Source organism: Pyxicephalus adspersus, chromosome 1 (assembly GCF_032062135.1).
Source record: "Pyxicephalus adspersus chromosome 1, UCB_Pads_2.0, whole genome shotgun sequence".
Lineage (NCBI taxonomy): Eukaryota > Metazoa > Chordata > Amphibia > Anura > Pyxicephalidae > Pyxicephalus > Pyxicephalus adspersus.
Window position 1 is genome coordinate 30,766,831 of NC_092858.1, and position 14,390 is coordinate 30,781,220.

Here is a 14,390-nt window from a genome sequence, read left to right on the forward strand (position 1 = left end):
CATTTAATAAACACTGAAAATATATTGAGAATTTCCATTAAAAAAATAACGTTTTTTCCCCCCCCCCCTAAAAATACTATTGTAAAACATATCTTGATTTATACTCAGGTCCCGCCACTAGAAGATTTTGAGCTCATGTAAAGTGTGTAACAAAGTCTTGCAGTTTGATATAGAGTTGGTTTTACACTTTACACAAACATATAGCATCATCTACTAGTGGCAAACTATAATGCACAAATAACCATTTACTGTATGTTCAACTCGAAAGTACAAAATAGTACACAAGACATCAAGGCCAAAAATCAACTTCCCCCCCTTTAGATGTTAGATATAGATGTTTTAAAAGTAACAGACCATGAATTTATGTATTCTACTTAATGTTTTTGCAATTTCTAATGATTACACAGCTGAACAAGAATTTTTTTTCCCACTTGCCAAGGATTTTTCAATATATTTAGTGTATTTCAGGTCTGCTGAATCCAGAAATGACATCAGTTTCATTGAATAGGCTGTTGGCATTGAATTGCAAAACACTGATGCTTTGCATTTTATATATTAAATGTAGCATTATTTTTACAAAACTTTCATTTGTCTTCTTTTTATTCATACATTTTCTTTTTTTTTTTACAGAAATATGAGTTCATCAAGAAGTTGTTTAAATGACCCCTGATGTATTTTGCTACATTTGTGGTGAATATTCTCAACAAAAACAAGAAGAAACATTACAGAATTTGTGAAACAAGCATATCTTGCATATTTTGGTATTAAACTGTGGGACCAAGATAGGTATTGGGCTCCCCACATGGTATGGAAAACTTGTGTACAGTGTCTACGTCAGTGGAAAAATGGAAAATGGAAAAGTTTGAAATTTGGTGTACTAATGGTATGGCGAGAGCTGTGCTGTGAATGTAAAATGTTTTAAACATTACAAGATAAGTGGGAGTACCGATTTGGAATCAGCAAAGCCCATATTGGAGTACCAGAATACCGAGCAGAAGACTGGCGGCTTTTCATAGACAGTTCCACTCAAAGTTTGAAATCTGTATTACTGCATAATGGCAACTGCTATAAATCAATTCCAATTGGTCACTCAACAAAACTTAAAGAAGAATATGAAAATATCAAAATGGTCTTACAAAAGCTTTGCTGTCATGAACACCAGTTTGGACAGCAAAGTGGATACATAAAGTTCCCATGTTTCATCTACTTGTGGGATAGTAGAGAAAAGCAGGATCACTAGAAAAGGTGAACATGACATCCAAGAGAAAACATGAAAAAAAGGTGCAGCGAACATCGTTAATGAGCCAATGGTTCACAAAGAAAAAAAAAAAAAATCATTCTCCTTCCGCTAAACATAAAGTTGGGATTAATGAAACAATTTGTTAGAGCTCTGAACAAGAAAGGCAACTGCTTAAAATACATTTTGTAGAGTCTTCCCTCCTGGATTGGGTACTGAAAAGTAAAAGCAGGAATCTTTGATGGACTCCAGATTCAGAAACTGATAAACGAGTAAAACTTCACAAGTTACATGACCGATACTGAAGCTTCTGCTTGGCACAGCTATGTCATGATTGTCAAGAACTTCTTGGGCAGAGGCAAGCAAACTTTTTTGGCCGCTAGGCTATTTCAGTGGTAGGCAGGAGCGCACTAGGCCAGACTCTCTCTCGATTCCCGCTCTAATGGCTACGCCCCCACCAGGAACATCCCCTGAAGGGAATTCCCTTTTCTCTGCAATGCATACAGAGGAGAGGGAATGTTCCTTATTCACCCCGGCGGCGGAAGTGTTACGCCGGCCACGATAAATAGGGAAGGGAGCCACAACACGGAGGCTCAAGAGCGGCTCCAGTAGTTTGTTCCAGCTCCTCCGCGAGATTAGGCAAACTACCTGCAAATCGGCAAACTACCTGCTAGGCTGTATCTGGCCTAAAGGCCGGGTTTGCCTACCTCTGTTCTTGGGTAACCCATAAGGAACAAAATTATGAAGAACTGGTACAAAACTTGCTCTTAAACTTTAAAAATTTGGGAGCTACTACGAGCATAAATTTCCCAAAAACCTTGGCGATTTCTGTGAGGAACAAGGGGAGAGGTTCCATCAAGATATAAATGTGATGGAAGAAAGGTATCAGGGCAGATGGGATAGACACAGACAACTGGGACCGGCTTTGGTAATACAAACCACTTTTATGGGCTTATTATGTACTTCAATCTTTCAAAATCTAGGCTTCAACTGCCATATCAGAAAGTGAAAATCAGGATGCAAGTCAATCCTTGTGACGGAAGGTACTTACACTACGGTAGAGATCATAATTTGTTTGTCTGGTCCTGAAACAGGATGTACTCTACTCTTTTTTAGTAGCAAGTTATTTTGCTCCTTCTTGATGGTTGATGTATCCTATGGTAAATCTAAGAGTCTAAGAGGAAGCCAAAACCTCTGTAATGACAAGACTGCCGTGGTGAGATGGTTTTTGACAATTGGATCATGAAAGATTGACAAAGCCCCCACTTGGGATTAAGATACTCACATAACCCAAACATATGGTCAATGTGTCACTGTCTGTATTCGCCTGTCATTTGCAACCCCTATTTATTGTACAGGGATGTGTAATATGTTAGCGCTATATAAATCCTGTTTATTAATAACAATAATAATAATATAGTAGTGGATCCAATAGTCAGAGGTGACCAGGACACTTAATTGGGCAGCAAGTTGAAGTCTTTATTTTCACATGACCCTGCAGAAAGTTATCTACAAAGATGAATGTGATGTCCACTCTTGCAGCATAATAAGAATTTGCTTAAAGGCCAACAAAAATGAAAAAATCTTGAGAGAAATGAAAAAAAAAAACAGCAGAGTAAAAGGAAAGATGTCTAACCTCCTAGACTACTAGCAAACTGAGGCATGCTGGCGGAAGGAGGGAAAAGCTTAGGCTGGCTTAGTGTCATCATTTGAAATCATATCCAAATAGCATCAGATTTCTGTGCCCCTCAATGAACCATAGAAGAATTCTGAAATCTCTAGTACTGCTGAAAGTTGATAGGAACAAAGCAACTTACAGGAGTTGGAGGAACAATATCCAGGGAGCAATGAATTGCAAAAGGATCCATTAGTCTTAACCTTTCATCTTCAAACAAGTCCATTTTTGTCAAAATTGGGCACAAGTCATTTACTTTAGTTTGAAAGAAGGAAGCTGGATCACCTTTCCTTAAGTCAGCTCCTGTGAATCTAAAAAAAAAAAACATGTCAATTAATAAATGATTATAGGACAACTGCATCATTAAACAATTCAGATACCACTACACACACACTTTTCACCCTATTCTACTCTGCATTTTACTTTGTTATGACAGCAAAAAAGTGCGGCTAGGGAGGTAAATAAGGTATGCAAGCAGTAGGAATGTCAGACTATTGGGATATTATTTTGCACAACAAAGAGAAGGTAATAGGGTCATATTTTTGTATCTCAAAAAACATGCATTTGTACATGAATTGTTAAGCACAGACTGCATTTGTTTCTGTAGGAATCCTTTTGAAAAAAGGATAGTTGGTGCTTTACAAACAAAACTCTTAATATCACTGCACTAGAAACCGATGAAATTACTACATCTTATATCTATTATTACTATAGTTACTAGTTTTAATTGTCCTAAAATTGTAAATACCATTCCACTGCTTACTCAATCATTTGGAAGTCAGTCACAATGAGGTTGATTTGCTAAAGGAACTTTTTTTTTTTTATATCACCTTTCAAACAGATCTGAAAACAAGATTTTCCTGGAACAACTGGATGGTTTAAGTGATATCAAGTAACATCCCTTGGAAGGGGACAATTTACTCTGTCATGTTAACAGAATTTATCCCAATAGCAAATAAATCCCATTGATTCAACACACAGGAGAACCAACACCACCCATACCACTGAAACAGAGTTCCAGTTTGGTATTAAACAAGGTTTCCATACTTCAGGTTGTATGTTTTTGTCAGAAATCCCCTAGAATGGACTTCTCTTGCAGCTCTAGTATCTACCCAGAGAAACACACAAGTGTCAGCATGCTGTTCTGTCTTTTATTATTTTTTTATCTGGAACAGAGAAGTACATTTTGGGCCAAGTGATTGGAAACATGCACAAATATCTGCACCTTTGGAATTATAAAGTCACAGGTGTGGATAGCATGCATACATCAGTGTATATGTGGGTATAATTCACAAATGTGAGGATTTCTGACATGCAGCATCTGGTGTAAGGAAATATTGTTTAACTATAAGCTGGAACTCATTCCATAGGATTCATGAGATTGTTGCTGGTTCACTTTTAATAATGGGGAACAAATCAGAATTATAGGAAGTAAAACCTGACTTTATTTACCATAAAATACTGCTTTCTTAAGAGTCTACTAAGGGAATAGGGAAGTTTTGAACCTTTCTGTCATACTGCTAAATATGCGAGGACTGAACAAACATTACAGGGCAGTCTACCTGCATACATCAACAAAGCATATGTTTAGTAGCAAAGCAGTACCATGAGAATTATTATAAGCACAGAAGGGGGAAATCCATGTCCCGCTCCAGGAAAGGAAAAAAAAATGTTTAGGGCGAGTACAAAACTCACTGAGGGACACAAATTCATGAAACTTTGTCCAATGAAAAAGAAAACTTTTAGGTCTTTAGGAAACCCTTATTACTATATTTACAGCTTACAATTCATTAGTGTGGTCGTTAGTAGGAAGAATACATCTTACATTGGTGGCTACTGGAATGAATGCCACCCTACAGATAGCCAAAAAGATCATTGGTGTCACTGAATCTGACCCGAGAGGTACAAATTGCTCAAGGAACCCCTGGAAATATTTGGAAGAACCCTAGGTTTCAACAGAACCCTGGTTGAGAAACACTTTTCTAGACCATGGGCATTGTCACTAGTGGATGGAACACAACCCATTTGTTGACATTTTTACACTTGTACCCATTTTGACAAATGTATCTACATATTCCTTTATTTATTTTCAGATAAATAAATGATGGTAGTAGTCTGCACAGTGGAAAAGTAAACCCAGACAGGCAGACTTTTTATAGAACATAACATCTCTTCTGTCAACACAGTTTCTATGGACCTGTCAATGCTTTTTGCTGGCATTGTACACTAAAGTGTGGCAGATGCTCCAGGGGTCCAGATATGAAAATTCCCTAGAGAAACATTTTTACATTTTTTCCTCTTTTCTTTGATAAAGCGTCCAATCCTTTGCACAGGCAGCAATATACACAGTGGTCTTCCAATTACGCAGTGTGAATGCCCCTCAATATAAATGAATAAATTCTCGTTCTAGTTTTATGAACACAAATTAAAAGCCAAGAATGTCGAAAATGCATTAACCGTGAGTGTTCCAGCTTAGCGACAACGCAGTTAATCAACAAGGATGATGACAGCCACCCCTGGGACATGGAAACAAATACTTCCTACTATTTCTAGCCTGTGAGGCTTCTAAATGTTAGGTTACCAAGTAAATTAACAAAACCTACCTTGTTACAATTAATATCTCGGAATCACCGTAATCAAGTAGAAAGACTTTCATACGTGAAATATCTTCAACTCGATATCTGATTGGGCCGCAAGGTTTCTGGAAGTATTTACTTTCGAAAGGAATTAGCTCAGTAATCCTTCCTCGGCACCATGTATGGTGTTTTGAACTTTTAAGAGCTATTATTTCTCCTGTTTACAACAAAAAAACACAGAATTATTTTCGATCAAACTAGATTGTATACAGAATATAACACTTTGTTCATTCATTCTTTTGCCCAAAGAAGGCTGGATTAAGTGTGCATATCTAAATGCCCTTAGAGATCTATGACTTTGCACAGTTATGACAGTAATTTTTAATAACTTACAGCAACAATTACATCTCATAAAACAAGATGAAATATATTCACCTAACTCCAAGACATCATAGGGAGAACAATGGTTGCACATACGGCACAGTGTAGTTAAACGCTGTCCAAGCATGATCATCTGCTTTTTTTGAGAAATGCGGTGGATATAAAAGTTGCAAGGATTAACAATGTGGCTGAGGTATACGAGTTCTGATGTGCCTGCAAATAGAAACACAATGTATGCCATTTGTATTCATGGGGGACCCTACTTCTACTTCACTGTATACATATTATGGGCATTAAATATTTACCAATTTGACTGTAAGGCAATTTATTTTCAATGAATACAAAAAAAAAGCCCATGCATTCCATTGAGGTAGTCCATTCAATGCCCAACACATCACATTACACAAAAGTAGGACTACATTACATAAAAAGCATTTTTCAAAGCACTCCACACAGCATGAGCCATTCAAGTAGAGCTATACTTTCTAATATTACTTTGGAGAAATAAAACCTGAAAATAAAACTACAAAGCTACATAGATCAAAATAGGCATCATTTGCTCTAGGGCAAATTACTAATTGTATGACAATACAGGTTCACTTTAATGAAGTCCCAAAGTGTATATCTATTATTTAAAAAAAATGAACAACAAACCCCAAAGTGTATATCAGTGTATATCAATCCAAAAAAAAAATACTTGCCATGATCACTTTCCTTTTGACAAAAAGGTGAACTGAAAACCTTCTTCTGGTTCTTTTTAAGTTTCTTGGATTTACAGTTGTACGGTTCTGTATTTGAAACTTTAGAAAAAAAGTGTAACGGTTAAAGCAAAAGGTGCTTTGAGCTTTTGAAGTGGACGTACAGTCTGCAAAACCATATATTAAAAACCTGCTCCTTATTGCCCATATAGTTGTCCAAAAGCAACTTCATGTGTGAAAAAACACATTTCCTTCATTTCACAGTGAAGCCATAATTGCATGGTAGAAGAAGAACTGTACAATAGTAGTAATAAAGCATTTTGTTCTTTCTTTTGCCACCTGCAATTTTGCTGATTTGCACTGCAATTAAAAACATATATTCTCCTCTCCAAGGGCCTGATTTATTCAAGCTGTCCAAGGCTGGAAAGAATACACTTTTATCAGTGAAGCTGGGTGATCCAGCCAACCTGGAATGGATCATGTCCAGGATTCAAAACATTTGCTAGCCTCCCTGGCAGTCTGATTATACAAGAATTTTTAAATGTGAAAGTACATGTAAAAATATCTATTATTTTAAATATTTCCCACCTGGTACGGCCCCCCAGCCGCACGCTCACATGTCCCATGCCTGCCCGGCATCTGCGTCCCCTGGCCTCTCGTCCCCAACGTTCACATGCTGGGGACCGCTAAAGAAAGCCGTGAGGACTAGGTAAGCTTTAAGGTTCCCCCTTACAATTCCAAGCTGAGTGTGGCTCAGGGTTACCGCTTTTGGTACTGAAAGGTAACCTCGAGCCACACTCGGAAATACCGCCAGGGAGGCTAGAAAACAGCATATGACTTTCAAGAATTTTTTTCCAGGTTTGCTGGATCACCCAGCTTCACTGATGAAAGTATATAATTCTCCAGCCTTGGAGAGCTTTAATAAAAATGTCCAAGAAATGCCTAATAGGAGGGGTCTAAGTCGCTGGCACAGCCTCCCTTGGATAAAGCTAAGCTTAAACCTCTTTAGGTACTGATTTTAAAAGGGACCCTTTCATAAGAGTAATAATGGTGTGAAAAATCTATAGGAATGGGGAAATTGTGACTATACAGATAGTTTTGCTCCAATTTAAATTTAAAAGCTCAGTTTTGCCTTTCACTGCCTTGGCCATAAGAGTTACAGTTATGGCAACAGAAGGGCTAAAATTTAATTTTAGCTACCGTGAAGTAGTGAAGACAAGATATGCCATAAGTGCATTATTTTCGATTGATGGAGCATGCTGTCAGTGTGTGCCCAACATCATTTATCTAACACTAAACACAGATTTACCCAAGCATTTCAATATTGTTTTTTATATTCAAAGGCTCCCTTTGCTAAATATGGTAAAAAATATTTGATAAGACTCCCAGAAAAAAAAAAAAAAAAAAGACAGTGTGACATATCTTTGTAAAAGCCAGTAATGAGAATCGTGGAGTGCAAAAAGAAAGTGGAGGGGTTCCTTGGCCATCAAGTTCATGTTCGGGGCTTTTCCTGGGTTGAGGTAGCCCAGGTGCCCCATTTAAGAAGTTAGGAGCATGCCAAGAGGAGCTCAACTCAGGACACTTCTAGTTTAAATATATATATAAAATAATATTGTTTGCATGCACTATATATATATATATATTTATATAAATGTTTGCATGCACTAAAATTAATTATATATTTTTTTCTGAAAAGAACATTTTTTATAGTAAGTATGGATGGTGGTTATGGAATCTTAATCACTTTTTTTTTATACCAGTAGTATCTTCTGTTAAGTCTACTTCTGGCTACCAAATCTAGACCTAAACATCTGTGGCATAGACTCTATGTGAGTATCTATGGAGGGTTCCCCATTGTTATGAGAGAGACTACAGTTATTACTCTTACGCACACAATACATATTGCAGCATTAAATCTCGATAGTGCACGTTTCTAGGCTAAAACTGGCTTGAGGCTATGGTCAGATCACACCGAAATTTAGATGGGCTGCCTTCTGAAATGCAGAATCTATTGCTTTTGGAGATTTACCAACTTCCTGCATAACTCCTCCAACTTCCTCACACAAATTGTTCATTTACAGTCTTGACATAAACCATATTTGTTAACTTGCCCACTTGCAAAACGTTCTAATGCGAGGCAGGAGTGCCTATTAAAACTAAAAAAAAAACTCCACTGTGAAATCTTTAACAAATATGGAAAGCATGTGTCATGTGTTATATACCTCAGAACCTCGAGGAGTGTCCCTTCCATTACCATTATTATTATTACACAGAATTTATATAGCGCCAACATATTACGCAGCGCTGTACAAAGTCCATAGTCATGTCACTAGCTGTCCCTCAAAAGGGCTCACATCCTATTGTCCCTACCATAGTCATATGTCTTTAATAAGGTCTAAGGTCAATTTTTGAAGGAAGCCATTTAACCTAATTGCATGTTTTTGGAATGTGTGCATTCTAATTGAGCTAAAAAAAATTTTTTTGAAATCAAGACAATGCTCAGCCATTTTAAAAATATTTTTGAAACTTTACCATAATCCCAGACTACACTCCAAAACTCACTCCTACATGAACAATATGTTTACACGCATAAAAGAAATAGCTCTAACTAGTTCTAATACTACTAATATTCCTCTGTAGGTGATGCTTCAGAATGCCCTTTCACCACTGATGATTTTCTCCATGCTAAGGCTGGGCCTACATGAACGGTTTTAAAAACGCATATAAAACGTTCCTACCATGTTTATATGCATTTTTGCACATTTACAAGCGTTTTAAATCTTAACTTTAAAACACTAAAAATCTTTTATAAACACCAATGACGCGTTTTACATAAGCGTTTATAAAAGTTTTACTTTTAACCCTTTTAGGGTTAAAACACATACTACAGCTCCTCTGTATCTATAAACACATGCAACTACTCTAGGGCTGCGGGAGCAATCAGAGGAGCAGAGCTGTCAGCATAGCAGAGCTCCGCTGACTGCTCTGCTCCCCGATCAGCTGAGGAAAGGGAAATCCTGATGATGCTTGAGCTTTCATCAGGGTTTCCTATTTCTCAGCCAATCACAGAGCACTAGAGGTGAATGGAGAGCCTTGTCCTCATTTAACCCCTAGTGCCCGGGGATCCCTCACTGTCAGGAGGCGTCCCAGGGCTGTGTTCATATTAGGACTGCAGCCCTGGGAATCATTCTGTCATTGGGATAACCTGAAAAAAAAAAAAAAAAAGTTTAGTTACACAAACACACACACATTTAATAAAATAATTTAACATTAAAGAATCGTCCAGTTTTCTACACGTTTTAACCCTTTCAGGGAATGAGTAAGAGGTTTTATGTACCCCTGTACTCATTCCTCAGGGTGGGTGGTGTAGATCTGGGAGTCTCCTTATTAAAGGGGGCTTCCAGATTTCAAAGTCCTGCTAAAACCGTTTTTAAAAGCCCCCATTGTTTTCAATGGAAGCTTTCATAAAAAGCTTAAAAACGCTTGTAAAAGCCTCCATTGAGTTCAATAGGAGTGTTTTCAATCGTTTTTCTATGTTTCTATGCGTTTTACCTCGTTTATCCTGCCTTTCAATTTTTTAAACATTGCAAGCAATGTTCAAGATAAAGCTCATAAATGTGCCTGAAGGAAACTTCCCGGTGAAGATTAGCCCATGAGATGGAATGCATGGGGACTTCAAACATGGGCTTTAAAAGCCTCAGGTTAAATGCTGGGTAGCAGTGCAAGTAGACTAAGCCTAAGAGAAGTTTAGGACAAAATTTCAAAATCATCAAGGACCACGCAGCCCCCAATAATATGTTACTGGGCAAAATTTTTGTTATTCCCAAGCCATGTAAATATTCTACCCTATTTAGCAATTGCCAACCCATTTCTCTACCTAATGGGGATACAAAATATGCCAAACACTAGTCAACAGACTCTCTTACCTCTTCTCCCTTTCATAAATGAACAAGTGGGGATTATTCTTGGTCGTGATCTTAGAGGCAAGACAAATAGAATCATTCATCTTATCTCCGAATATTAAATAAGATTTATATTGTGTCAACATATTACGCAGCGCTGTACATTAAATAGGGGTTGCAAATGACAGCTTACACCTATGTTTTAAAACATAAAATACCAGTCTGTCTTCTGTCAACTGATGAAAGTAAGGCTTTTTGTCATTTGAACTTTTCTTGAATAAACCCTGAAACAACTGGACTTGGGAGCTATCCTGTCCAAATATATTATGCTCCTGCAGCCAGAATTCTATGTAATGGCACTCTGAACTTTCTATACTATGGGGCCTGTCTATTATCCAGATAATTCGACTGGCACACACTACAAACAGGCAAAACTTCCACATTTAGAGTCAGTTGGATTTGTGAGATCTATTACAGATACCAACATCTTCTATGTTGCAGTAGATGGACTGTTCCCCTTTCACAATGGCAGTATTCGCAGCATGGGCTACTTTACATAATGTTTTAAACGCTCTTCCATCCCCAAACCCCCTTTACACACATTTTTGATAATCCTGACTTTCATTTGGGGATTACTTCACAACAGAAATATCTGACCTCAAGCCAGACATTTTGTCATTCCCACACAAGGTAATTTTCATTCCCCCAACCATCTCCCCCTGACCTGGTAGACACTGGCTGTTACAGTTTCAACTGCATACATTACTTTGAGTTATTGCTGAGAAAGTGAATCTCCAAGCTATTTAATTCATAAGGTGTACTTAAGTTTTTCATACATGGCTTCTCCATTTTGGCTTCATTCTTGTTAAATAATGTCATGATGGAATCTGTTGTGCGTTTTACACCTGAGAATAGATTTAAATAAATTTAGAACATGCTAGGTGTCAGCTTTTTTTAAATTATTATATCCTTAGAAATAAAGGGTTCAATTTCCCATGACTGTATGTATAGGATACAGCAACATGTACATTTCTTTAAAAGAAAATTACAGCCTGTATCCGTCTGTCATTTGCAACCCCATATAATGTGCAGCGCTGCGTAATAGTTTGGTGCTATAAATACTGTAATACCAATAAAATGGCACAATAGCAATTTGTATGCATCCTAAAGTGTATCTAGTAAACTGAACCACCTACCTAGAACACCACATACAGAGATCTGTAATCTGTGACATTGTGGGCCTAAAACTTAAGCTGCCAGTAGGAAGTTGTGATGACATCTTCCGTCTTCCAAAAGAGACTAAAAGATAGGTGTAGTGTCTGGAGTTGTCAAAGGTGTAGTGTCTGGAGTTGTAGTCCCCAACCTTTTGCAGGTCGCGGACCACTAAATGGACGGACTCTGGGGGCATCAAAATGCAAGAACCCACCCCACGCTCAGACCTGCGATGGGAGAGTGGGCGGGTTGTGTTCAGGGATACAACCCACTGTCCTGAGCCTGTGATGTCTCCGAGAGACATGGTATGCAGTTCTGGTTGGTGCGTTCCCCCCAAGCGGTGGGTGCACCTGTAGGAGCCACTGCCCACTAGTGGAAAGCAGCACGGTGGGTTGGTGACCTCTGGTCTGGAGACAACAGCAGTCAGTCTATAGCTTTTAACATTACAGCCATAGTGCTCAACTGCTCTGTCACTTGCCATAAGAAGCCCTGCCTTGCGTATGGGTAATATGGGTAATGGGTAATAGGGTGTTTGTATGAGTTTACAAGCATTTATAAATGCTTCTACTGAAAACAAATTGAGGAGTTTACAAAGTTTGAAACACCTGTTTTAAACATCTAGAAATACTTGTAAACGCCTAAAAAAGCATTGGTGGCTTTTAAAAACATTTAAGGCTTGCTTTAAAACACCTTTAAGCACTATAAACTCTCATAAATGCATGCAAAGGCGGTATGGGCATTTATAGGCGTTTGTGTACATATAGCCTAAAAGTATAAATCAAAGAACCATAAACCTTCACATTTGGCATCTTCGGACAGTAAAGCCAATCTAAAAAAAATAAAAAATAATAATAATAATGTGCTCCTTACCAGCCCTTAGAAACTATAGCTAAGTTAGTTTTTTTCACCTTTAATTTCACTTGATGATCTTGTGACATACCTATTAACCCTAGAAAGAGGAAGCTAGCTCTTTGTACTCTTTGGAGGAGAGATGTTCTCTTCCACACAGCCTATCACTATTCTGGGTAGTCTCACTGGCAATAAGCAAGGGAAGGGTGATCTAAAACACTACCTGGAAGCTGAGATCCTATGCCTGATCCAAATGGTATGAGGACTGAGCTCAAGGGAAGGAGATAAATAATAAACATGAAAATGGCCAAGAATTCTATAAATACTTGAATAATTCAGACCACTTTAGAATTCTTTAATAAGGCCCATTTACACATATGGTATATAAATCTGAATGAACACAGATCAATGTATGTTCATATGCATGGTCTGGTACACTGTCTTTAAATGCAGAGTGCATTAAAATGCACAGCAACAATCAGCTGAGCTGTATAATTATAAGTATAGCCTGTTTCCCCGATTATAAGGCACTGTCTTATATTTTTTGAAATGCCAAAATATACCCTAGGTCTTATTTTCAGGGGATGTCCTATTTTTCCATGAAGAAGACTACAGTACACATTTATTGTTGAAAGTCACTCATGATCACTCATGTGCCATTGATTGTCCTCTTAAAAAAAAAAAAAGTTTGCTATTTTTCACAATTGAATATTTAAAAGTTATTAATATGCACCACTATCTCTTGCTCAAAATATTACCATTTAAAAAACCCAAGAGAAAATGATTGAAAGTTTAATTGCTTCCTTTTCTTTATCTCTACCACATACTCTGCTGTGTATATTTAGAGAGGATTAGGCGAGTATCTTGGCTTTCAGATTAGTTTTTGACACCTGGAGAACAGTTTTAAATCACAGTTCTTACCAAAAGTATTTGTAGTTTATTGATGTGCAACTGGAATGTTTTTTGTAATAGTTAGGACATTCAGGAGAGCGGAATTGCCCCTCTTATTACAAGGATAAAGTGATGGCAAGGAGTGTCTTTGTGGGTATAATTTGTTAGATGGATGACACAGCCTTTCATAGCCTAATCTCACAGTTGTTGAACTCTAGTAAATGCACAGGATAACAAAAGCAAACGTATGAGGAGTGAGTAAAATTGTGCAGGAGAGTATGAGGGGACTTTCACCATTGCTTGCAGGTAACAGAAGGTGGTTTTGCAAAGATATAAGAGAGAGAAACCAGAAAGAATTATAAATAGACCATTATAAATACAGTCTTATTTTACCAAGGTATCACTTTTATGTTGTCCCAGCTTAACCCTTTTGCCGTCTGAATGTTTTTTGGGGGATTTTTTGTACACATTATTAAAATACATATTACAAAGATCTACTGCAAAACGCACAAAAAATGTTGCATTGCAGAGGTCCAGAGTGGAACTGGGCAAATTGGACTGCCTTGAAGGAGACTACAAGGCCTAATACTAAGGCAAAAAATAAATATTTGGGTTGATTCTTTAATTGGAACTGAAGGCTCTTGTAAAACACAACTGACTATACAATCTACCCTAAAAGGGGAAAACCCTCTTACGCCGTTTCTGAAACAAGTGTTTCATTTGACAAAGTTCCTCTCATTTCCTCGTCTGAGGACAACTAATACAATTGAATTTTCAATCACCTTTTGTCCCAGAGACAACACTTGTCAAGGCAAACTGATTGAGTGTTCGTTTTACAGAATTCAAAACCTGTCAATGGTTCTAACCCTTTTCCATCCTATCCAAAACAGGCAACGCACTGTAACTTTTTGAGATAGACCAAAAACTAAACTCTTCAGACCTGTTGGAAAACCCTTTACAAGTCAAAAA

General features: G+C 37.6%; 1 protein-coding gene across 1 annotated transcript in view; it reads right to left on the reverse strand.

Annotated features, from left to right (window-relative positions):
* Positions 1-14,390, reverse strand: part of RNF17 (ring finger protein 17) — a 56,770-nt gene that overhangs the window by 30,703 nt on the left and 11,677 nt on the right. The window contains exons 6-8 of the mRNA XM_072405367.1: positions 5,924-6,110; positions 5,516-5,705; positions 3,055-3,223 (exon numbers count right to left, since the gene is read on the reverse strand). Coding sequence (XP_072261468.1) covers positions 3,055-3,223; positions 5,516-5,705; positions 5,924-6,110 — 546 coding nt within the window. The remainder of the gene's footprint in view (positions 1-3,054; positions 3,224-5,515; positions 5,706-5,923; positions 6,111-14,390) is intronic.